General features: G+C 39.7%; 1 protein-coding gene across 2 annotated transcripts; it reads left to right on the forward strand.

The window, feature by feature from the left end:
• Nucleotides 1–7,184: 7,184 nt before the first annotated feature.
• On the forward strand, nucleotides 7,185–23,962 carry LOC134533017 (pleckstrin homology domain-containing family A member 3-like). 2 transcript variants are annotated; one of them, XM_063370152.1, is made up of 7 exons: nucleotides 7,185–7,291; nucleotides 7,381–7,497; nucleotides 9,940–10,092; nucleotides 13,858–13,982; nucleotides 16,925–17,086; nucleotides 22,584–22,630; nucleotides 23,618–23,962. In XM_063370152.1, the coding sequence occupies exons 1-7, from the start codon at nucleotides 7,252–7,254 to the stop codon at nucleotides 23,625–23,627; spliced, it is 654 nt and encodes a 217-aa protein (XP_063226222.1). In that variant the 5' UTR covers nucleotides 7,185–7,251; the 3' UTR covers nucleotides 23,628–23,962. The 2 variants fall into 2 exon arrangements, with proteins under 2 accessions (XP_063226222.1, XP_063226221.1); XM_063370151.1 differs by having other exon boundaries at nucleotides 7,197–7,291; nucleotides 16,925–17,081.
• Nucleotides 23,963–25,759: the final 1,797 nt, after the last annotated feature.

A 25,759-nucleotide genomic window follows, 5' to 3' on the forward strand; every position in this document is an offset into this window, starting at 1 on the left:
GGGGTGCAGGCCGGTACATGTTCAATGTTTCGTGGCACTGGTTTCTCGGGTAACAGTATGCAGGCCAAGTACACTTGATGCAAGAGAGGCGCGCACAGATGACGTGGCGCAAAGTTACATTAACAAAGTACACTTAATGAAAATTAGGCGCGCACAAATGACGTGGCGCAAAGTTACGTTAACAAAGTACACTTAATGAAAATTAGGCGCGCACAAATGACGTGGCGCAAAGTTACGTTAACAAAGTACACTTAATGAAAATTAGACGTGCACAAATGACGTGGTGCAAAGTTACGTTAACAAAGTACACTTAATGAAAATTAGGCGCGCACAAATGACGTGGCGCAAAATTACGTTAACAAAGTACCCTTAATGAAAATTAGGCACGCACAAATGACGTGGCACACAGAGTTTGTGGGTGACTGGAGTCGGCCAGTCCCGTAAGCGATTGTTTCTACGCGGGTGCCGTGCCCACTGGGGTGGTACACGCACCGCCACTAAACTTGGCGAAGTTTCCCTTGCGGGTTTGTGGTCAGCGCGAAGGCGCGTGGCCTTAAGAAAGTTCTGTGGTTTGCGGGAGACGGCCCGTGCCGTATGCTGAAGAACGGCCCTGCGCACCAGGTGTGGTGCGGGGCGTATTTACGTTTACGCGGTCGGATTAGGTCCTGAACCGTAAAAAACGGACCGGGCACGCACGGAGAGGTGAATAGAAAAAGGTTTGGTTTATGCTAAATGACTATATTTACCGGACGTTACTTGCGATGAAGACAATGGTTGTGGTCTCTCCGTGGGACGTAGGTCCGTCCCGGTCCACGAGTCGAGTTGAACTGCGGAACTGGCATGGCGTCCGGTGGCGCGTCGGCCCCTGCCGCGCCAAGCTTGACTTCATTACGTTAAAAACTAAATGACTGCGTCTGGAAGAGACTTTAAGGTCGCAAAATTCATAATTAATTGTTTGAGGGGGAATGGGTGTGGTTCGTCTCTAGTCCACTCGGATTTAGTGTGCTTTATAATAATAATGTCTGGTTTGGCCGTTCGGCTCGGTGGCTCGCTCGACTCGGGTGGGCCACGGCCAGGGGTGCGTTCCGTTAGCGGGAGAGTATACTGGCGGTTGCAGGTCGGGCTTAGGGATGGTCGTCGGTCGGACGACGTCAAACGCCCCCCCCTCGAGAAGCCCGACCTTGCGCCGCTTATGGTCCCGCCACGTGGTAGCACCCCTAGCTCCGGCAGCCCTGTCCAGTTGCGGTTCGCGGCTCTGCAGCTGATAGGCCCCGCGTTCTGGAGCAGGTGTGCGCGCCCGTGGGTCGGCAGCTGGTAGGGTCGGCGCTCTGGACCTGCTGTGCATGCCACCCCGGCTGCCGCGGTGGTGGACCGGCCGGGGGCGGCGTCGTGGCGCCTGTGGTGGCCAGCGGCTGATAGGGTCAGCGCCCTGGATCTGATGTGTTCGCCACCCCGGCTGCTGCTGTGGCAGGCGGGCCGAGGGGCGGCGTCGTGGTGCCTGTGGAGGCGGGAGTGTTGCCGCCTTAGGGGTGGCAGCACGTCCGAGCTGGCGGGGGCCGTGGCGGCCGCAGCTGGTACACCCTGTCCCTTGCGGATGGGTCGTCCTGGGTTGGCGGCTCGGAGTGATGGGTGGTGGTGTTTCGCTTTGTGGGTCTCCCGAGGTCGTACTCAGCCAGATACCCCGGGTGTCGCCGGTCTCTTTGGGGTCTCCCCGTCTGTGGGGTTGGTGGCGCGGGTTCTGTTCCGTGCGTCGAGTGTGTCCTTGAGTCTGCTGGCATGTTCGGTTGGTCAGGCCTCAGTTGTTGGTCCCTGACGTCACCCGCTTGCGACCCACTTGCGTAGGGTTGCCTCCTGCGCTCCAGGATACCTCGAGCTTCGCTCGTCTCCGTGTCGTTGGGGTCGAATAGCTGGCGTGGCCCCGGTCCTGGGCGCGGTGCAGAGTTTCCCTCATCGGGTTCGTCTACGAACATCCGGAATGTGGCGTCCGCGAGAGAGGTCGTGTGTCCCCATGCTTTGCATGTCGGGCTTACTAATTGGTCCGCATCAAGTTCCTCTGGTTCCACTGCGATTGCCGTCACGTCATCCGGTTGCGGTGTTAAGTCCCCAGTCGTCATTTCGGTGATCGTGGCATGTTCGTATTCTGTCGTTCGACCTGGCTGGTGCGGTGTCGTTGCCTCGTGCGGGACTTCTGGCGCGGGTGATAGTAGGTCTTCTGCGTTCTGTGCGTTCGCCTCTAGTATCGGTGGTGCGTCATCGCGGCCGTCACCTGCGGGTGGTGGACGGTGACCCTCCTCCGGTTCGTCGTATCCTGGTGGTTCGTCAAAGTTCTGGTCTCCTGGGGGAGGTTCCCCGGGGATCGAGGCGAGGCGTAAGTCGTCGCGGTGGATTTTACGCACTCGTCTGCCCCCGAGTCAGACCAGGTATGACGTCCTCCCTAGAGATTTCTGCACGGTGTAGGGCCCCCCCCCCCCCCCCAGCGGGGTGCCAGCCCGGCGCAGTAGTTGCGAGGCGCTGCGGACAGTGGATGTACGCGAGCGTATACGCGATCACCTGCTCGCACTGCGGGGGGCTCCCGCGCAGTTTTGGGGGTGATTTCCTGCGTATAGTTCGTTTGGCGCTGTCTGGCGGCCTCGTGCATTGCTGTTAGGCGCCGTGCACGCTCCCTCTCTCCTTCCCCGGTGTGTGGGACGCCGTGAGTGTCCCACTCGCCTGGTAGTGGGAGGTTGTTCCCCTGTACCATTTCCGCCGGGGTTCGCCCGGTCGCGGCGTTTACGCGGCGGCGGGTACAAAACAACGCGTCGGCGACGTGCTGGTCCCACTGGGTGTGGTCGTCGCCGAGTCTGAGGTGGAGTTGGACCTTCAAGTCCTGGTTCCTGCGCTCCGTGGGGTTGGCCCGGGGGTGGTAGGCTGGGGTGGTGTGGTGCTGGATGCTCATCCCGTTACACCACTCCTGCCACTGTTTGCCAAGAAATTGGCTGCCGTTGTCCGTCAACGCTGATTGCGGGTAGCCCCACCGAGGCAGGAACTCGTGAGTCATGAGGTGGATGATGGTGTTGGCCCTCGCGTTGCTACAGGGGTAGGCTTCCATCCATCGCGTAAACATGTCGGTCACCACGAGCAAAAATCGTTTGCCTCTGGGTGACCTGGGGTAGGGCCCCATCACGTCTAGCGCGATGGTCTGGAATGCCTGTGTTGGTTGGCGGGGTTGTTGTTGTTGTTCGCCGTCCCGTCGGCGTGCTTTACGCACTTGACATACTTCGCATTCGCGCACGTATTCCCTGACATCCCTTGCCATCCCGGGCCAGTGGTGGTGTTGTGAGACCGCTCTCTGGGTTTGGTCTGCCCCCGGGTGGCCTGCAAGGTCGTGGTCGTGCACGAAGCGGAGTACCGCCTCGCGTGCTTCGGGTGGCACGTATGTCTTCCAGCCTCCCGCGCCCCCTGGGGCACGATTTAGGATGCGGTTAGCTTCGACTCTCCAATTTGCGTGGGGTTCCTCCCTTAGGCGATGTCGCCGTCGGTCGGCCTCGGGAGACTGTTGTTGGGCTGCTAGTACCCGGAGGTCCAGGTCAGCGGCAGTAATTAAGGGAGCCCAGTAATTACCCTAATTTTTACAAACTCTTCACAAGAAAAGTGCGGTGTAGGAGTGTGCCACTTACTTCCGTGGGGAACTTGAAATCACACGTAGCAAGTGCTCCCTTTGCGGCCTTCCGCCTACACTAATTAAATGACTCTTCCATCATCATTTCCCCCCCCCCCCCCCCGTTCTAACTTGTCTGTAACTGCTGGAGTAGTTGGTTAACTAACAAACAGTCTCCAACTTGACTCTCCTTCCTTTTAAGTACATTTAAATACAATTAATGTAACTACGATTATTATAGGCCTTCCGCCATTCGAATTAAGCCTTAGTAATTATTGTGTGAACATTGTAGGGGTTATGATCTCTTTAAGTTATCTTTAAATAAATATAACAGTAAACGGCATACTTTGGCGTGCGGGATCAGCCTACCTCTCCCCCGCGCCAAGGCAGCACGCCAGTATCGAACTACTCGCGAACCGGGCCGGACGTCCTTAGTGCCACGGGAAGCCAGCATCGCTTTCCAACCACCAAGTAACGCTGGTAAATATAGTCACTAACCAAACCTTCCTTTTTCAGCTTCCTGTGTGCGTCCGCGTTAATTTACGGTGCAGGGCTTAACCCGACCGCTCCATTTTAAACTGGGCGACGCGACTCCGGTCCACCGCGCAGTGTCTATTTACAGTACGGGCCGACTCCCACCCCTCATTTACTACAAGTAATAACATCGCGCACACAAGTGCCGATGCTAACTTCATGGGCATTCGCAAGTAATTTAACACGGACCGCGGCTCACACAAGTGACCCGGCCGCTGCTAAGAACTAAGCTTACGGGATTGGCCGCCCCAATCACCCCCCTTCCCCCCGTTGCTATGGGTGGAAATGGCGTAAGGGCGGAACTTTCAAGTGTATAATGTAAAGTATAGTGCCTCTCAAATTGTGTGAACTGTAACGTGTAACTCAGTGCTCACAGCGCAAAAGGGGTCAGCCCCGAATAAAACCTAGTAACGTAATCAATTGTGTTCTTCCGTAGTGTTGCTTGCCCCCTCCAGCTAGGGATCAGTTGACATCGTACGGCCGAAGGCCACCCCAAAGCCCGACCTGCACCCGCCAGTACTCGGCTCCGCTAACGGAAAGCGCCCCTAGCCATGGCCCACCCGAGTCAAGTGAGCGGACCGCAGCCCCAAGGTAGAGAATAGCGAGCCATTTCTAATTACGCATGCAATGCACTCACCGTGCCTACAAAATTCCCCACGCAATAATAACGTAATCAAAAACAAACAAAAGCCCCTAATTAATAAAGTGCGACGTAGGAGTGCCCGGCTCACTCATGTGTGGTTTTCCGCTAAAACAGCTGTGAGTGCAACCCTTGCGGCCTTCAGCCTAATTTCAGTGGGGAAACGTGTGACGTAATTCAAACCACCCCCAAATTAGCATTATCGTTCGCCACTGGAGTAGTTTTCAAGAAACAGACAGTCTCCAGCTTGACTCTAATATTCAAACTTATTTTAGACAAACTTATTAAATGTCATTTCTATAACATATGTTAATATTTTAGATTAATCATTATGTTTTATTATGTGAATTTAGAGCCACTTAAAATTAGTTAATTATATAGATTTTTACGAATAACGGAACTTTAGAAACTCTGGCGCGACAGGGAGCTTACCCCTCCCCTCGCGCCAGGGCTGCACGTCAGTACAGCGCGACTCGCGGACCGGGACGGACGCACATCCCACGGGGAGCCAGCATCTCTTTGTTTCACCGAACGTCCATCTGGTAATTATAGTCACAACCAAAACCTCTTTTTAATACTCCCCGTGTGCACCCGGTCCTTTTACGGTGTAGGGCCTAACCCAGCCGCATCAATTTAACACGCCCCACACAAAGCATTACGTGGGGCCGTGCAGTATTCGGTACGGGCCGTCTCCCGCCACCCCAGAACTTTATTTAATCGCCTAGTGCACAGGCACAGGCTACCTTCAAGATTAAACGTGTTTTAATTTAATAGCGAGCCGCGGTCCGCACAGGTGGGCCCGCGCGTCGCCAATTACAGATTAGGAAATTAGCCGATTCTAATTGAACGCTCTCCCTCGACTGCAACTGGCGTGAGGACTTAAAAGTAAACGCACATAGAGGCACGCAGGTGCCCCTCTCAAATAACGTGTGCAGTGTAATTGTAATCATAGTGTAATAAAAACTTCTACGTGTTCCGACGCCCCATTGGCAGTCATGTACCGCCGAGTAAACCTCGCGCCCAATGTAATGAACCAGTGTCAATCGTGAACAATAAAAAGTCCACCCCGCACCCCCCGTGCGCGACGTGCGACCCGTAGAAAAACCAAACAGTATATGTCAATTAACTTAAACAACCCAATCCGGAAACAAAATTCACCACCGCCGACGGTTCTAGCGGACCACGCTGGGGCAACGAACCCACGACCATCACACGGTTAGACACCGAGCTAGCCTGGCGCCCTCCCGGAGCAGAAAACGCTAAAAAAGCCAGCCAACCCGCTAGGACCTGCGCCCGATCTCGAACACGAGACCGCGGCTGACGGCACAGTGTACTGTATTGTGTAAGGAGAGTACTGGATAACTAGCTCTACGAGAACGCCCCTCTTAAATTCAATCACAGCCGAAGGCCTAGTGGTCCATGCCGGGGCAGAAAGTATCCACGCCCAAAACCATTGGTTAACGACTGTGCTAGCCTGGCGCCCACCGGAACATACCCACACACCACCAACTCCCACTAGGCCCCGCCCAGGTCTCGAAGCCAAGACCGCGGGTGACGGCAGTAGGAGTCTTATATTGTGATGAGGGCAAAAGTAAAATGAAATAATACATTTTGAAGAAAAATATTAGAAAAGTCTAAAAGTCATATCTGCTAGCAAAAGTGAGTCCAAACAAACCAGTCTGTTTTTAGGCAATCTCCAGTCAATTTTTCTCCCTAATACGATGATCATAATATATGCTCAATACTTTAATGTAGACAAAAAAAAGAAAATGGGTGTATTCGATACGGATCAGTCAGCTTTGTCTATCTGCCTGCTTTCCTTAATTCCACTCTTCACCCATTTTTGTTGTGATTTTTAAAAACTTTAATATAGGAGTAAGTTGAGTTATGTTATTGTGGTTATGTTGACAAAAAAAAATCATTGTTTCTTTTTCTTTCTTTTTTTTGCCATGGGCACACATCCTTGATGCTAAAATTAAAAGAACATGTTAATTAATTGTAGGAACTGTAGGTATTGGCCATGAAATTTTCATTCCATGTAGCCTCACCCACACTCTGCCCTCTTGAGCTCCATTAGCTTCCTAACCTTAGAATATCTCCTAGCTAAAGTTTAACCTTGCCCAGGCGCTGAGAGGAAGCGATCATGTGATCTAGTTCCCAACACTTGCCAAAGGGAACAGTGTAAGTAGTAAACATTTTACTCTACAGTAAATTCTGGAATATGCCACTCAATAATTGTTCCAGATATTCTGTGAGAATATGCAATTCTTTCTTTATTTTCTGGTAAATTATTTCATTCTTATATGAAATAGTAAAACTTTTAGATGTTAAAAGAGAATTTCATTTACACGAAGTGACATCAGTTGTCTAACCTGTTCTGTGTGCTATCAGCTGTCTTGTTATCAAATTTTGACGTTATAATAGAAGTTTCTTTGACAACATGGAAGGAATTTTATGGAAGTGGACGAATTACTGGAGTGGTAAATTTGCAATTTACTATTTCAGCTTGAGTAAAATAGAAAATATTGTCTAGCAGATGCTAAATTCTAATAATTTGTTCTTTTTCTAGGTTGGCAAACGCGGTGGTTTGTACTAGACAATGGTGTGTTATCATATTACAAGTCACAAGAAGAAGTTAATCAAGGGTGTAAAGGTTCAATGAAAGTTACTGCGTGTGAAATAATAGGTATGTAATTATAATTTTTTTTAATAATAATTGTTTCAATGATAATTTTTACTACATTTTACAGTTTTGCATTGAAAACATTAAAGGCCGTGTTCAAATTGCTCAATTTGTAATTTGGTAAATTTTGAATTGAATTGAAATTCCAGCCATTTGAAACCATGCCATTGGCAAGAAAATTTCTCCTTAATTCATATGCATTCATCATAATACTTATTTCACCTCAACACTTCAATAAGGAACTTCTTGATGAGTTTGAAAGAGTTTGAGTAAAAATATCCCACAATATTTTAAATCACTCTTTCAAATGTTAAAATACAAAAAATTTGGTAAATATTTACTTGGGCGGTATTTCCGGAAAAAAATGTTAAAAATCCGAAAATACCTTTATTTTATGCTCTTCAACGTCCTCTTTTCATTAAAAGTGGCGGAGGTAAGAAATTCCAAATACTTTAGGAGATATCGAATTTTTAAATTTCATCATATGTAGTTGAGCGGTATTTGCAGAAAAAAATGTTAAAAATCCGAAAATACCTTTATCATATGCTCTTCAACTTCCTCTTTTCATTAAAAGCGGCGGAGATAAGAAGTTCCAAATACTTTAGGAGATATCGAATTTTTTAATTTTGCAATACAAGACCTGTGGAACCATTAGAGCGGCGCCATTTTTGTTATTTTGCCGTGTGTGCGTGAATACGTGAATCGTGAATGCGTAATTAATAAAATGGTTGATTAGGTCAGGTCAGTTACATTATTAATACTTTCAAACTAAGCCGACATTAAAAATTATTTTGTGAATTAATTTTAATGGCTGTTTAGTTTTAAAATATTTATAATGTAACTGACCTGACCAAACAAACCCGGACAGAGGGTGAACAGTAAACTAAAATGGTCGATTAGGTCAGGTCAGTTACATTATAAATACTTTCAAACTAAGGTGATATTAAAAATAATGTGAATTAATTTTAATTATTTTTTAGTTTTAAATTATTTATAATGTAACTGACCTTACCTAACAAACCCGTAACAAAGGATGTACAGTAACAACTCACGTAATTTTTTTTGTTACTTATTACTTGCGCAACAATATCAAAATAACAAATAAGACTTTAAAATTAGAAACGTTAAAAACTCACGTAAGTTGGAGGCGGTAATTAAACACCGTTTTAAACAATAATTGAACTAAATAATCACGTATTAGTTCATTTGAATTCTGGTCTATCACGAACAATCACGTGACATCATTATCCAATAAAAAAATAGATACTCGTACGTAAACAAGAAACAATGGTTCACGCAAGCCACAGGAATGCGCTGGTTTTGTGCTGAAATTTAAAAATTCGATATCTCCTAAAGTATTTGGAATTTCTAATCTCCGCCGCTTTTAATGAAAAGAGGAAGTTGAAGAGCATATAATAAAGGTATTTTCGGATTTTTAAAATTTTTTTCGCAAATACCGCTCAACTACATATGAAGAAATTTAAAAATTCGATATCTCCTAAAGTATTTGGAATTTCTAATCTCCGCCACTTTTAATGAAAAGAGGACGTTGAAGAGCACAAAATAAAGGTATTTTTGGATTTTTAAAAAAAATTTTCTGAAATACCGCCCAAGTAAATATTTACCAAAAATTTAATTCTTCAAAAATAATTGTTTAGTGTAGATGCCCATATAACAAAATTAAAAATTATTACTTTCCCAAAAAATTGTAACTATTTTAAATGTCACTAACTTAACCTAACCTAACCTAACCTAACCTAACCTAACCTAACCTAACCTAACCTAACCTAACCTAACCTAACCTAACCTAACCTAACCTAACCTAACCTAACCTAACCTAACCAAACCAAACCAAACCAAACCAAACCAAACCAAACCAAACCAAACCAAACCAAACCAAACCAAACCAAACCAAACCAAACCTAACCAAACCTAACCAAACCAAACCAACCATTCACACCAATGTACAGTATTGTAAATGTAACAAAATATACAAAATAGTAAAAATACCAAAATGCAGTTTTACAGAATCATCATTTACAATGAGAGGAACTCAAAATCACAATTTTTAAAATTTTATTTTTGATAAATGTGCTTAATTGTGTATCCAGTTGTATTTTAGAATAAAATTTAAATAAAAGAATTGAATTGGCTGTGTTTGTGATGCTAAACTGTAGAATTACCAAATATATTTAATTTTGAAAATATTTATACATATAACTGTGAGGAACATTGTTCTTGGAAGTAATTGTTCCGTATAACATACCCAATTGTATTGTAACAATGCATTTTAAAATAAAGTAAGCATTTGAATGTGTTTGTGATACGATTTTGTACCATAACCAAAATATATTTGATTTTGAAATTATTAATAACATAATTTTGATATAAACACAATAAGAAACAAATAGCTTGTTGACCTGACAGCCGTGTCATGTGCCATAGTGAACCCTGTGGACAGCAGCCGGATAGACCTGGTGACGCCCGGGGAGCAACGCATCTACCTCAAGGCAGACACATCCCAGGAGCGGCAGAAGTGGCTGGTCGCACTCGGCAGCACCAAGGCCTGCGTAACCACCCGCAGTCGCAAGGACTCCGGTAATGCATTTCCTCTCGTCGACCCACAGTACACCCGCCCTTGCCTCGCCTCATCTCCCTCGAACAACTAAGCTGCGTTTCTCTTTCGAATCTACCTCCGATAGTTATTCCTGTGCAAAATTCCACTCAATTCAACTTAAACGTTCCCCGACTAAACACCTGTTAACAACATGTTGAGACAAGTAGTTAACAAGAATTTAAAATTATTCAGATTAGCAGTAATGAACTATAGCTATCTGTGTTGACACATTGCCATCACTTTATGACTCATAATTATGACAGGTTGTTTTTATTATAAAGATTAACGACCGCATCTTCTAATGCACTGTCGCAATAGACTCTGACCACACTGTTCTCTGGCGAGCTCTCTGTGCTTGTCCACCAGTCCATCCTTCGACTCCTCTCAGAGCCAGTTTCTCTCCCTCTTGTCATGACTTGTTCGTAACAATGCAAACCCAACAGTATGTGCCTGCCGTTATCTGAGCTCAACTCTTAAAAGTTGTCCCAGTAGTTTCTTCAGGACAAAGGATGAATTACAAAAGTGGCACTGGTAAAGAATGAGTGTGCATCTAACTCCAGCACTACCACTTGCCTTATATTTCTACTGCCTTCAGTAACATGGCTGTAGGGATCCAAAACCCTTACATGCACACGAAGGCATCTGAACCCTGATGTAGCCTGCTGCGATGCAGAGTAAAACATTGGTACTGTCAGACATAACGAAAGTGCTTTAGACACTGAAGATTTGAGTGGAGTGCTAAATATGCTTCAAAGGGCATATGACTGGAGTGTTGTAGTTTTTTTGAAAAAGCACGCGTGCTCATCACATTGTCAAAGGCAATATATACATCATAAGCTGCTTTGGCTATGTGTTTGAAGTGTTTTAATTTTCTTTGTAGTGATATTTTTTTTGTTTATTTATTCATGCTGTTAAAATCTTGAAACTTAATTTTTTTTTATCAAAGAACAAAGATTTCAAGTGAATGCTTTACCAGTGCATCTGTAAGTAATGTTTTGGCTGCAATAAATTAAAGGATTATGTCTTGACATCTCGTAAACATGGAAGTCATTCGAGAAAATGAGGCGTGATGAGATGAGAATGGAGCATTGACAAATTGACGAAATGAGTGGGTGAGAAAAATGGGAATACCCAGAGAAAACACACCGGCTCACAGCAACATTTTCTACGTGTTCAGCTAGCAAAAAATCTAGATTTTATCCTGCTGAGAAATAATCCCAGATCACCTTAGTGAAAGGCAGGTCATTCAACAACTCAATTGCTGCGTTCTTCTGGTTGCATTAGAGATGTAGCCCTTTCAAATACAGTAAAACCCACTTTATAAAATGCCATGTTAAAAAAAATTCCTGAAGAATATTTTTAAAAATTTGGTACTTGGCGTAAAAATGCATTCAGTTTTACCATTTTAATAGGATTTCCTTGTTCATAGGTCTAAATTAATAAGTACCTTGAAAAACTTCTTAACAGGGTCTTTCTGTAGTTTTTATGTATAAGTTTATAGTTCGGTCTCCAGAAATATTACACTTGCGCATCCAAGATAAAAAAAAAAATTTTAAGTGTGCTTAGTACAAATATACATGACAGGCTCTTCATAATAATGTAGTATACAGTCAGAACCTCGATCTTACATTCCCTGCAGTTACACTATCCCCACAATTACTTCCCTGACTCACCCTTTGTTTGGTTATTGTAATTTACACTACAAGAAAATTTAGCTTTCTATGAATTACACTTCTGCTTGCATCTGTTCTTTTCTTTTTGTGTGCTAAGAAAATCACATTTTGCCAATGCTGAAAAAAATTAGTGTTGTGCGAGATCTCGAACCTCGAGAAAAATTTCGAGAAATATTGCATTCTCGAACAGTGAGCGAGAAAAATAGTTTCTCAAAAAAAAAACGAGAATTTTTTTTGGTACCGGTAACAACTCAATTTGGTATGGAAACTAAATTTGATATTGGTAGTTGTATTTTTATATGTTGAACATTAAACACACACTGCCATTATTTTAGTTTAAATGTTTTAAAAATACCAAACGCGTCTGTCTGTTTGGACGAAAAATGATTTGGTGGAACACAAAGCAAACATGATGCAATCATTAAGAGATATTAGACTAGCCGATAGTCAACCATCCAAAACCTTTATCAATAACCGAAACTGTGAATAAAAACTGTCATATGAAATTCCAATTTATCCTGAAAGAAAAACTGCTGTATTTAATTTTTAAATTACGTAAGCGTAATTACGTTTGAACCTAACCTAAAAAATTGGTTCTGTTTACATACACGTTATTACGGTAAAGTTATTAAAAGCATTACCTTTAATTTAGTCATAATATTTTGTTCGGTAATGTTTAATAGCATACTGAAATGTTGATTATTACGGAAAAATACAAAATTTACTTTTTAACGAACAAAAGTGAATGGTGGTCATGCTGCCAGACCGAGTCTGCATCGCTGTTCCGTTTCTTATTTCATTTCCAATAAAAGACTGCACAAGTCATGAGATTATTAAATGGACTGGAATGTAAAGGAATGGATTGAAGACGCAGAACAATTCACGCCCTTGTATTACGTAAAATTACGTAAATGTGTGTGTTCAAACCCGTTGAAAAGGCAGAATAAATAGTATGTTCATCCCATTTCCGTTTCCACCTTTGTTTCACTCAGTCATAAGACGTCACGAGTAATGAATCCCGCCAAAGCCTCCCTAGTTTCATTTTCTTTGTTTTCATTACAGTACCAGAGTTTCCCGTTTACGCGAGCTACTCTGCGGGTATGAATAAATAATGTGACGCCTGTAAAATGTTATTAGGAATATGAGAATAATTTCCTAATACTGCTTTATATCTAACTGCGGCGTAACCAATTAGAAAAAAAAGTGTTGCGGGAATATAACAGTTTAACAGAAGTAAACTTTGTTGTCAAATTAAACTTTGATTTTACGGTAAAATGGAAGATGTGGACATATCAGTGTGGCAGTTTTACACAAAAAGTGGCGATAAGTCTACGGGAACCACAATTAACATGTTAGCTACTAGACTTTTACCTAAGTGAGTGAATGTTTATTTATAATTTAGTGTAGGCTTACATAACGTGTGGTGCATGTCAGTTGTGCACAGGCAACTAAATTGACATTCTATATGATAAACAACAGTTTTGTGTACAGAACAATATATTTTGAAAGTGATATCTACAGTTAATCTTGATTATTTAAAAATTTCTCATTCTCGTCTCGTTTCTCGCGAGAAAAATATTTTCTTTCTCGAAATTTTCTCGAGGCCTAAATCTCATTCTCGCACAACCCTAAAAAAAATACAATTGGTTTTAATTTAGGCAAAATTCTAATAACATAACAAGCATTGCAGTCACTAACATTATTTTTGCTACACCCATGGTTTATTATTGAGGGATTTATTATTCAGTTGTATAGAAGTTTACCTTATTTATTCATGCCAGTGACCGTGGCAGTTTTATCAAGTATGTAATGAAAAACATCGCTATAAATCTAAATATCACTGACATAACATCAACTCCTGAATTTTTTTCATTATCAATTAGGATGAAATTCTATAATTTTCATTAAATAGGTTTTTTCTATTAAAAAATTAGTAAGTTTAGAAATATATATTCTTTACCTTGATTTACACTTTCCACTTACTCATGCCATTTTTTTCCTCTGTCCCTTGAAAAATTTTAATTAGAGGTTCTGCTGTATATGGTTTCTTTGGTTGGTTTTTTTCCCACCCAGTGGACTCTAACCCTGACACCTTGAAGACCAAGAAGTCTGAGCTGAGGCTGTACTGCGACCTTCTGATGCAGCAAGTCCACATGGTGAAGTCTGCGGCCACGCAGGAGGATGGGCCCGAACTGAAGGTATTTCACCATGTCGTGGCCTCGAACCAGCGTAGGCGATTGCGATGAGCAGTGGGAATGTAGTCCTGGTAACACGTATTGCAGTATCCCCAGGCACCGGGAGGAACAGCGCTTTCACCAAGGTTGTCTGATTTTAACCGCAATGGTTGTACCATGGTTTAAACCAAGTGGTTTTTATAAAAATTCTAATTGTTTTTTTTTTAAATAATGAAAGGTCTAATTCTACTCAAATAACAACAATAGTTAGTTTCCTCATTAATGATTCTTGAGATTTAAATTATCTGAATAAGTTGTAGATTATAACCAGCTAAACACTACTCTAAAATTAAATTAATTAGTGAATTTTAGTTATTTAAATTATTTTTTTAAAAAAAATCCATACTCTGTGAGAAATCCCAGACTGTACTGTAAATCCCCATTCTGTGGGAAACACCCATTCTATGGAGAATACTCTTCCTGTGGGGAAATACCCTTTCTGTGGTTAAGTCCAGTCATATGTGAAGATTTGCTGGACTTCAGTTCTTTTCTGGTTCAACATCAGTGGCAGAAAGCAGAATTTTGTATGGCTTTCATTTGTACATGCTGAGAACCAAAATAACTAATGTAATAAATGAAGACTTGTTTAAACCAAAAAATACCAGGTTTTTTGGTAATTAAAATAATAAAAATAAAAACTTTTTTTCTCCAACCCTGGCTATTACGCTAGTTGGCTCTACCACCTCTGGCTGTTTCTTGAGTGTGCTTTTATAGTCTCTCCAAACGTTTATCTCATAATTTTGATATACTCAAAATATATCGTGATTTTGTTTTGGGTGGGAAAGGGGTGGGGAAGTTACATCATGATATAATATATGTCCACAAAAAAAAAATTTTTTAAAAATCACTTTATTGCATAAGAGTTGTCTCCTATAATAAAAAAAAAGTATGTACATATGGACAACAAGAAAACATTACCCACACTGTTATATAACTTTAGTCACAACGAAGTAAGGAAATAATGTTTTTCCATTGTAGAATTTAAAAACAAGAAATTTTATATAAGGTATATTAATCAAGAATGGAATTTCCTTACATTAAACTTACTGTAGTGTTACGGTAAGATAAAAAAAAATTGTAGAAATTGATGACTGCATTCTGTGGTAGAAGATTTCAATGTTTATTTGAAATAATTTAGGCCTACACAAAATTACAGACTGACTTTAGGCCCAGATATATATACTCTAAATCACTTCCTATTGACTTTTTAGTGGGTGGGTACCTACCGTCTTTTACTTTTCTTCCTACATACTAATGGCTACACAGAAATGTTGAAAACATGGATTTTATTGTGAGAGATCTTGAAAGTGTGTTTCAACAATGGGTACCCGAAACTGGCCAATGTTCTGGTTTTGCTTCAATTTTGGCATGCATAATTAATTAATAAAGGATAATGTACTGGCTGGACTGATCTACATTGATAGCATATCTGTTGTGCAAGGACGTGTATTCAGCTGAAAAGGAAGAAGGGGGAAATTTTTTTGGATTTCACCTTTTCTCGCAGGGTCTTGAGTGTCAGTTGTACCATATAATAATAAACTAGAACAAAACACAGAACTCTATTTAATAATACTAGTAATTAGTTTTTTTTTTCAAAGTGTTTAAATATCAAGAACTTACTGCTGCTTCCTTCATCCCCTGGATACTCCTTTGAGTGCAGATGTTTGTGTAAAGTTTAAAAGCTTTAAATACTTAAATTACATTATAAAAGATTCTGATTATATGTATACTTCTAACATGCTAAAAATTGGTGACATCTGTGCTTATCAGTTTATTGAAGTTAGTTATGTTTAAAGTATTTTAAAAAGTTGAATCATTAGTCAAATAAAATTAACTAAGTTACCTATTCATCTTGCAAATGGCATAGCCCAGCCGTTAAAGTTATTGTTCACTCATTTCTGTTCATTTTTAATAAATTTTTCAGTTTAAGTATAAAACTGAAAATATTTATATTTGAAGTTTATCTCAGCTGTGACCCAGATTCTCAATGAATTAATTATGCTAAAGAAAGAAATTGTTTTGGAGCAAGTAGAACCTTTGGCTGAGATTATTCACTGTACAGTGTGTAGGAACACAAGCAGTGGCGTAGCCAGGATTTGTGTATGGGGTGTGTTAAGAAGCATGCCCCCCCCCCCCCCCCCCCCGGGAAAATTTTGATTTTAAGGTGTAAAATAGTGCTATTTTAGTAGTTTTCGGTACTTAAATTTAAATATTGTAATGGTAAAAATTTTATTAATTTTTAATATGAAATTTCTTTGAGTGATGAATAAGAAATTTAATTAGAGATTTGGGGCTAAGGGGGGGGTTTTAACCCCTAAACCCCCCCCCCCCCCCCCCGGCTACGCCCCTGAACACAAGTGGCATAAAATCTTAAGGGTGTTGTCACAGTCATAGTTTACAGTGTTTGCACCTCTTTTGGCTTTATTGAAATAATGACCTTTCTGAAAATCCCCTAGAAACAAGCATAAATTTTATTACCTAAATAATGGCTTAGTTTTGCTGTGTGACTGAAGTTATGCAGGCCTCAGTACAGCTAAATTGCCTGCCTCCTGTGCCAGCCAGAGTTGTTTGAAAAAAATTTTTACGTCTGAAAAATAGTCAAGTAAAGATTTTTGTAATGTCTTGGGGACCAGAAAAAGTGTGCTTTGAGTTCTTTTTTATGACAAAACAAACTTCATGATTTCAAAATATTACCTATAAATTAATTCTGTTTTTTCAAATGGGATGGAATTTAGACTAGCCAGTATGATTTTAATTCTTGGATATAGAACATTAAACATTAATTATAATTATTTTCATGTGTCTCGTGTAACATTGACGAGTTTAGTTTAGATAGACTACAAACGTATTTGAGTAGGGAGAAGATTGATGGTAATAATCTAGTGAGAAGTGTGCCACTGTTTCAGAAGCTGGATGAGGCGACGAACTTGCTGGGAGCAACCTGCGATACTTTCATTCGGACATTAGAGGATTGCATGAAGATTTGCCATGCCAACATGACTTACGAGCTTCCACAACCCCTGGCCGTAGAGATGCCCCTCCCCCAGACTGGTACCAACAAGAGTAAGGCAAGTTACAGTACTTTCACACAGTTCAAATGTTCTTGCACGACATGTCCTTGTGGAGAGGATTTTTATTTTGTCTTAAAGGGTGTTTTGTAATATCATTTTAAATATTTTTTTTTTATTTTCAACAAACGTTAAACATTTTTCGATGGTGTTCCTGAAAAAATAAATGTAATTTCGGTAGAAAATATCTGTGTTTGCAAATTATTTTCAATGTATAATTTTCTATATCAGACTGCCAAGTACCAGGTGTTTTTAGCATGTTTCCCATCAATTTCTTTCAGGTTTTGCACAAGTGATCTCTATTTTTTTTTTTTTTTTTGTAAAAGCTGCAAAATAACATTAATGCTGCTAGCAACCTTTCAAGCAGACTGACATAAATTCAACTTTTACCTAAACTTGAAAGAAAAAAAATAATAGCACAGATACTAACACACAGGTACTTTTGAGAACAAATACATGGGGGAAAAAAATTTGTTTGGATGCATGGTTCCGGCATTGCGTGGGTTGACCAGTTCTGTGATTAACTGCAGTTTGGTTATTTATGGGTGTACTTAGATTAGTAAGCCAAAAGCCAAACTAAGGAAAGAAGGTAAATGTGAAACATGTGGTCTTACATCTTAGGTTTTGAATATGCAGTGTAAATTAAATGATTGATATGAGAGTACAAGTAAATAAAGTCATTTCATTTTGAGACCAGATAGCAGTGCACATTTGTTGATAAAACTGATGAACTGATTCCATTGTCTTAATTCGGAGCTAGGTATTGTTAGTGTTGTAGGGCCTTCACTTTTCATCTTTTATAGTTTATAGCAAGTGCTGAAATTGTAAGCAGTTGCATGTGTAGCTTCTAGTTATACTTACATGTTAGTGTTGGCTATGGCTTGTTGGGTGTCCATTTTATCCGCGTATTGGTGAAAACACCACAGTATTCTCCAATGTTACAGTTTTACGTACCGTGAATATGGTGTATTAATCTCATTTTCATGTTTTGAAATTATATAAAAATTGTTTGCACTTATTTTGAGATGCCTTTCTTGATGCTTGCCCGTCTACTCAGGGTCTCAGCGTCCACCTCATCGCAAGGTAACTGATTTGCAGGTGTGGATGCAGAGAGAACTTTGCCCACTTAACTTTTTGTTCCGTGGCCTTGCTTTTCTGTCAGAATATGCATACCATCAACAGTTGGTAAAAGACATTGAGACAGTTTTTGATGCAAGTCCATGTCTTATGTTCAAAGAACACATTAATTCAACCTAGCTAGCGTCTCCTCTCTTGACACACACTGACAATGCCCCTGTAGTGCCAACTGAGTTAAAGGGAAAACAAAACAGAATGTGGAAGTGCGTGCGACGATCTTGCAGTCTTCTATTGGACGCACCGTTCATTAGACATCTGCGAATTGTGATTTTTCAGTTCAAATCGAATTTGAATCGAATTTCAAAAAAATTCACGAGTTTCGAATTTTTTTCGAATCGAATTTGGGAATATTTATTAAAATAACATAGATCATTAAAAAATTTTAACATACCACCTTTGAAAAACTTGTCACATAATTCACAGTTTAAATCAAGTAACTAAAATTAAAGTGAGACTATTTTGAAGAAGCACAACCAGATTCTCAAAAATTAAAAAAAAATTAAAAATTATATGTTTATAGCACTTACATAAATCACTTCGCAAATCATTTCAAATTGTCATGGAGGAAAGGTGAGTTCATCGACATGGTGCGGCAACAATTCTCTGTGGCTGGTAACTATGTTGCCCAGGGACACAACAACCGGGATGGGGGGGGGGCATTGGCGTAGCTGTGTTCATAAAGTTGGGGGGGGGGGGGACAAATAATGATTTTGATGTCATGTAAACCCATTCTCCTCCTACTAAGACGGGAGGTCCGGTGGTCCTCCCCCGGAAAATTTTGATTTTAAAAGTGCAAAATAGCGCTTTTTAAGCAGTTTTTGTATCTAACCAATGGATACAGCGATGTTAAAATTATTATTGTTTCCTTAAGATAAAATTTGATTAGAGAAGAATTTACAAATAAAGTTGGGCAGATGGCAGGGAGGGCACAAGCTCTCTTTTTTTTTTACTCGAATGGAATTAAATAGTATTATTTTACAATCATAATTATATTTTTATAAATTATTTTCTACAACTAATTCATTTACGATATTTTTAATCTAAATTAAAAAAACATGTACACTTGGAAATATTAAAAATATTGTTTATAATTTATAAACTTTGCCTTCAAAGTAAAGTTTGTTTTTGAATGTTATAATTTTGATGCTGGACATTTCTTGCACATGAACCTTTGATACATGGTACCCGATTCGCTTAAAATTGCTTAGATTATTGATTTATTCAAATAGCATAACAGAAATGCGGAATAATATTTTAAAATAAAAATATCACTGTCTAGAAAGTTGGGGGGGATAGTCCCCTCCACCCAAAAAGTTCAGGGGGACACGTCCCCCCTGCCCCTTCCGGTTCCTACGCCCCTGGGGGGGGGGGGGGGGCAAGGTTTTTTTTCCCCCCTCTGAAACCTTGAAGTGGGGGCAAACGGGGGCAAAGAAAGTGCTGTGTAATCAATTTTTAGATAACAAAACTGCTTAAAAAGCATCATTTTTAGGGCCATGAAAAGATCCCGAGAGTAGCTGGAAGTTAAAACACTGTAGCATCGACTGTGTTTCATGATTGGGTGAGTTACTTTGAGGTGCATGTTGATTTTTACAACAACCAATCACACTAATTCATTGTGCAAGCAAACTCGTCCTTAGTGGCTCGTGCAAACAAGGCAACGACTTCTCTTGCAGACTGCCGCCAATCACAAGGAAGAAACCGCTGGTGTGGGTATACATTGTTGCAATCTAGTAGGCATTCAGATTTTTTCGTGAAAATGTCCTGCCCCTAACCATTTTCCACCTTGAAATATAAATTTTCCCAGGGGAGGACCCCCGGACCCCCCGCTTCAATAGGGGGGATCGATGATTCTTTATAAAAAGTGCCCCCCCCCCCCCCCTTTGGAAATTTAGTTGTTGCACCCCTGATGTTGCCTGCTGTAGAGAAAACTATCTAACTTGCCACCTTAATTAGCATATTTGACTTTCAAGGATAAAAATATTAATAAAAATATCACAGCATAAGGAAGTGGTACATAATAAAAATAACAAATTTACCGTTTTTATCGCGTAAGCATCGCACATTTTATTCTAAAATCAAGTTTATAATTAGGGGTGGGACCGTGGGTTCACTCTTAGCTGATTTTTTAAATAAACAAACACCGTCGTATCACTGCGCCGCGTCAGCAAGTGATAGGCTGAATTCATCTTGCGCACCAAGTACTAGTTGCAACACAGAAACTTCAGTACAGTCGGTGCTAATAAAATAACGGAGAAGTAATATAACAGGAAGCACCGTAGCACTTTGTTCGGCGTAGGTGGTTCATTTGCGAAGAAAAAACTATGCACTTTACGCCTAATAGCCGTCTTCACAAAATCATCACAAGTTTTGATAACAGGATACTCAAGTTTCCTTTTCTTCCCGGGAGTTGTTAATGTCCCAGTGACCTGTAACTCTCTCCTTGCACGAAGCACACTGCTCTTCGAAACACTCGTAAATTCCGCAGTTAAACTCGCGATATCGTTCACACGACAATCCGGATATTTGTCTGAAAAGGTTTAAACATTCAACACAATAGTTTTCTGTGCACTTTTCAAAGGCTTTTCCGTTCTGTGCTTTACAAAACCTTGTCCGGCGTCAGCCATAACAAACCATGCGCGCGCGAATCCGAAATACAACTGTTGGGCCGGGCATCAACTGTACACTATACACACGGCGTCTGCTAACATAATTGTAATAAAAAAGGCAGCGTAAAAATACTTACAAATGGTACGTAACCAAGGGACTATTTCTTGCGCACGAATTATGTGCGCGGCGGCCGGCAGCCAATGAAAATGTTTGTTTACAAGAGGCATTGCGAAAGCAAGCTAAATAATTTAAATTAATGAGTGATGCAATAAAACCATTTTATTCAACGTAAAAAAAAAGAAACCCGTAACAAGAACGTGATTTGTAACTATACGCATAACGATCGTGCTGGTTAACTCGGTTATTGACAGAGCGCGCGCGCGTGCATGCAGTCTGCGAGATATCGATATCGATCTCCGACTACGTGAGAGCGCTCTATACTGGAATACAGGAACCAACACAACCAAACTGGCGCTGCTTACGTTTTTATAAGCGGTATAAAGAGACTCCCGAGACGTTAAAGATGAAGTTTTTTAACTTTTAAAAACGTCTTTAAAACACGATTTACACATCAGGTTACTTTGTAATAGGATTAATTAAGTTAGTAAGCAGTTTTATCAGAACGAACGGCGTAAACTGCGTAAAGCAATAGGCACGTTGTAAACAACGGGAATTCATTGCATTACATCAAATGAGGTTAAAACGGGACAGAAATAAAATGATTCAAATAACGTGTAAACGTAATTAACGGTACCGTAAATAAGGGGTTACGATGTATAATTTTTTGTAAGTGGAAGATGTAATCGTCCATTTACATTTCTTTTAAAAATGGTGGAGGGGGGTGTCTTATATTAGTGTATCCGGGCCAGATTTTGCGAGTCGAATTATTGTAAAATAAATTCGATTCGAATTTACGAATCGAATATCAAAAAATTGGAACTCGAATTCGGAAATTTCTAATATTCGCAGAACCCTACCGTTCATACAATACCACTGAAAGGCACCTGTACGCAAGTAGAAGAGAGACATCCATGAATGAACAATCGAGACCAATTTACCTTTCAAGGGTAAGCACCTGTAAGTGGGCAGGCAGCAGTAAGCATGAATCATCTGTAAACAGCTGTCCGCCTCGGTCGAATCGGCGGAGTCCAGCACTCTTGCAGCTAGAGGTCACAAGGCAGTTCTGGCAGGCAGAGGAAGAAAAGGGTCGCAGCGATGAGTCCAGAGAGGCGACTCTGCGACGACCAGGGAGCGCAGCGTTTATTGCATGTCTGGCAAGGAGTAGGAGGTGACAGGAGGAAAAAGTAGTGAGAGACTGCCCCGGGTGTTAAGGGAGATGATACTGCCATGGTGAGAGAGTACGAGGGGGGGGGAGGGGGAGAGAGATAAGGGAACTGACGTCTGCTAGCAGGTGTGTGAGGCATGCATCGTTATCTTGTCCACAGAGATATCTTTAGAGGTGGATAAACTCCACTACACAGTTCAAGTAAATTGGACAAGGATTTGGTCGGTCAACAGTACGGTAAGAAACCATCCCATCAATCGCCTGGAGTGATTTCAGGAGAGCATGGAAAACCTAAATCATGAATGATGAACCGTAATTGGATCCTGTTTTTTTTCTCTGTAATATGAGTTCATTTTCTTACCACTATGCCATCTTGGCCTTACTAACATTCTTATTGCAAAAGTGTAGCTTGTTTTTATGTTTGAAGAATTTTTTTGTTATTGATTGTTGCAATTTATGATTTTACAGGGGACGAAGCCTTCGCTTCAAGTTTCAAGATCGAACTCACTAGACAAGTAAGTCAATTTGTGTTTTTTTGCAATGTTTGCATATAAAATTTTTTAATTTGGGCAAAATCAGTTACATTGAAGTTTGGCTAGAGATTGTTTATGTTAAATGTATTTAGCTCAAAAGTATAACTTAAAAAAAGAAATATTATTGAGAGAAACTCACTCTCTCTCACAGGTCCCGCCAAAATCTCGTTGCTGCTCAATGATGATTGTACCAACCTCGCACCACTGCATGGCATTTTCTCGCTTAGCTTTCTCCTTCCATCGGTTGTGCATACACTTAATGCGTTTCTGATTGGGTCTGATTTATTTGTACCTAATTTTGCTCATTCTACTTACACTTTCTTTTCATGTACTGCAACATTTTTTAAATTTATTTTGTCACAGTTCTTCCAAATTTTATAAAGTCATAGTTCTAATTAGCCTTTATAATAAAAATTAGTCCCCTACATTTTGAGTAAATATTCAAAAATACCAACTTTAGTGTTCCTACATTTTTACACAACATTGATAAGTTATATCTGTAGATGCTCTAGTAGTACCACAGACCTTTCATTCTAAAATGGGATCGATTTCCAATGTTTTGAAACACAAATAGCAGGTAGGATATATGTTCTCTCGGCAGGGTAATTATGTAAAATAAATCCTACTTTAAGGAAACTGCATACATTGCAAGCAAATGTAACTATAGCTAGAACTTTAATACAAGGTGTAAGTGTTAAGTAGTTTGCAAAATAGTGGTATGTAATTTTGCACTCGTACATATAAAATAGACATTGAGTTTTGAGAAAATTACTGTTGAGTACAATAAATGCAACTTTTGAGCTGCAGCTATTGTTAGACACATTTTCAAGTCTCTGGTCATCTTCAGTTTTAACACTTTTGATATAATTGATAATATATCCAACTCTTAGTTGTACAACATTGTATATAGTGCTACAGATAATGTGTTCAACCATATGTTATTGAAACCTTTTTTGTTTTTGCTTTCAGAAAAACCTGAAAACTACCTGCAGTTCCAAACTAGGAATGCAACTGTTAGAAGGCAGCACAAATGCAGAATTCTAATTGTGGTAAAGGTATCACAAGTACTACTAATTCCAAAATGCCAAAGCTGAGAATGTGATCCGTGCCATGTAGTGTTGTTGGTAGAATTGAGGTCTGAATACAATATTGCATTTACAATTTTATATGAGTTGATAATGTCTGATGTAAATATGTGTTGAAGAAATATTTTACTATAAATGGAGGTATGTATTCTTTTGTTTTGGGCACCTGTTGTGTATAGAAGTGATTTATACTGTAAGTACTATTGTAATAAAGCTTTTTAATGAAGAAGTGGTATTGCTGTTAGTAAAACCTTTTACATATACATAATTCAATATCCCAGCAGTTTATAAAATATTGCTTGAATAACTCTGTTAAAACCTGTTTGCAGGTGCATGTGAAATGAGTTAACTACCCACTTATGTTCACAATGTTAAACATTCTAGATACTATTAGCATTAGAGCAATGTGTTGCTAAAAAAATCTAGGATAAATGATTTCCATGCAAAGTTGCTATATTATACAGATTATCACAAAAAAAAGCTTTCTGAACAATTGAATCTGATTGGAAGTGTTGAGTTGATTACAATGGTATTTAAGGATTCATAGTCAAATGTTTTTTGAATTGAAGCTGATTAGTAAAATTAAGAGTACTAGAATGGATTATGCTACAATACAAGGTGGTCAAAGTAAAAAAAATGCATGCAGGAACTTACTAATGCAGATAATATCGAAATTAGTTCCTAATTGGTACTAAGTAGGATAAAAGATCAAAATAGTTGTCTGCCTCAAGGTTTAATACTATGCTTTCTTTTAGTTTTAATTTTTGTAATATTTTCAGTATTTAAATTCCCTGATAATCTTTCAACACTTGCATTGAATATCACACTATGAATTAACATAAAATAACCAAAACAATTAATACAATAATTTGATTCAGTATTGTTATTTTCATTCTCATTCTCACTTTTATTGTTAACAATAATTTTCTCCACTTCAAAAATGACAATACTTAAAGCATTTTTGTCAAAATATGTTTCTTTACACTGCTGAAAGCCCTGGCAAGTCTGGTACTTCCTACAGCTTCTATAGATGCATATATACATATTAGATATTACATATAATTAACAGTACATCCATTGTGCTGAAAAATATTTTGCTGTGCCAAAAGTTAACAAAAAATTACCTTAATTTGTTTACATTAACTATTGATTTCAAAATACTTTAGTGTATTAAATATACCTAAAATGAGCGTAACTTCAAATGCACTTACTACATAAGTACATGCACCTCTTTTTTTTTTGTTGTACTTGTCAAGTATGAATCAATGACTCAAGTTTTAAGAAAAATACTATTGAGTCTAATGCAGTCAACTCAAGCCATCTATAATTATTTTACTACAAGTGACATTGCACAAAATCCCATAATTTTTTCCCCTTATTTTTAATTTATTTAAATAAATAAAATTGTCACTGTATACAAATATGTAAAACACATTTACTTATAACTAGGGACAAGATTATGTGGTGAACTGCGATACAACTGAAACAACACCGCGAAGCATGTCAATACAACATTAACACATAAATGCAAGTTAATGCACCATTTAGCACCAAATGTAACTAAAAACTTGAAATCAATCAGCAATTTAGCAAAACTGAACTAAAATTACAAAAATTTAATCTTTATCATAGTAAATTCATGTATGTAATTTATTTAGCATGAATTTTGTACCAGAATGTATTACTTAAATTGATTTTTAAATGTATTATATTGTTTAATATTGCATCTCTTACATTAGTAACACATCTTCACATTAATGACGGCAAATGTTTAAAACGCAAAAATTTGCCGACTTAAGTTTTATGTTTCTGAGTAATTTTGTTCTAGACATGCTTATTACTAATGACTTTACGGTATAACTGCTTCAGGTGTCAGTCAAAAAGAAAATATTTAGGTGAAATAAGTATTAAGAAATATTTTCGTTTCATTTTTTTTTTTAAATATATACTCTTTTTTTTTTTAATTGAATACTGTATTTACCAGCAGAAGGGTCACCCCTTTAGGTCATGAAAATCATACTTTTTT

The sequence above is a fragment of the Bacillus rossius genome, chromosome 6, assembly GCF_032445375.1.
Source record: "Bacillus rossius redtenbacheri isolate Brsri chromosome 6, Brsri_v3, whole genome shotgun sequence".
NCBI lineage: Eukaryota > Metazoa > Arthropoda > Insecta > Phasmatodea > Bacillidae > Bacillus > Bacillus rossius.

Excerpts from the sequence above, each read along its gene's own strand:
- LOC134533017 (XM_063370151.1), top strand. The coding sequence starts at position 7,252 with ATGGAAGGAATTTTATGGAAGTGGACGAATTACTGGAGTG. Across the intron at positions 13,983-16,924 it reads AGGATGGGCCCGAACTGAAG|AAGCTGGATGAGGCGACGAA; the intron begins GTATTTCACCAT and ends CCACTGTTTCAG. Across the intron at positions 22,631-23,617 it reads AGATCGAACTCACTAGACAA|AAAAACCTGAAAACTACCTG; the intron begins GTAAGTCAATTT and ends TTTTGCTTTCAG.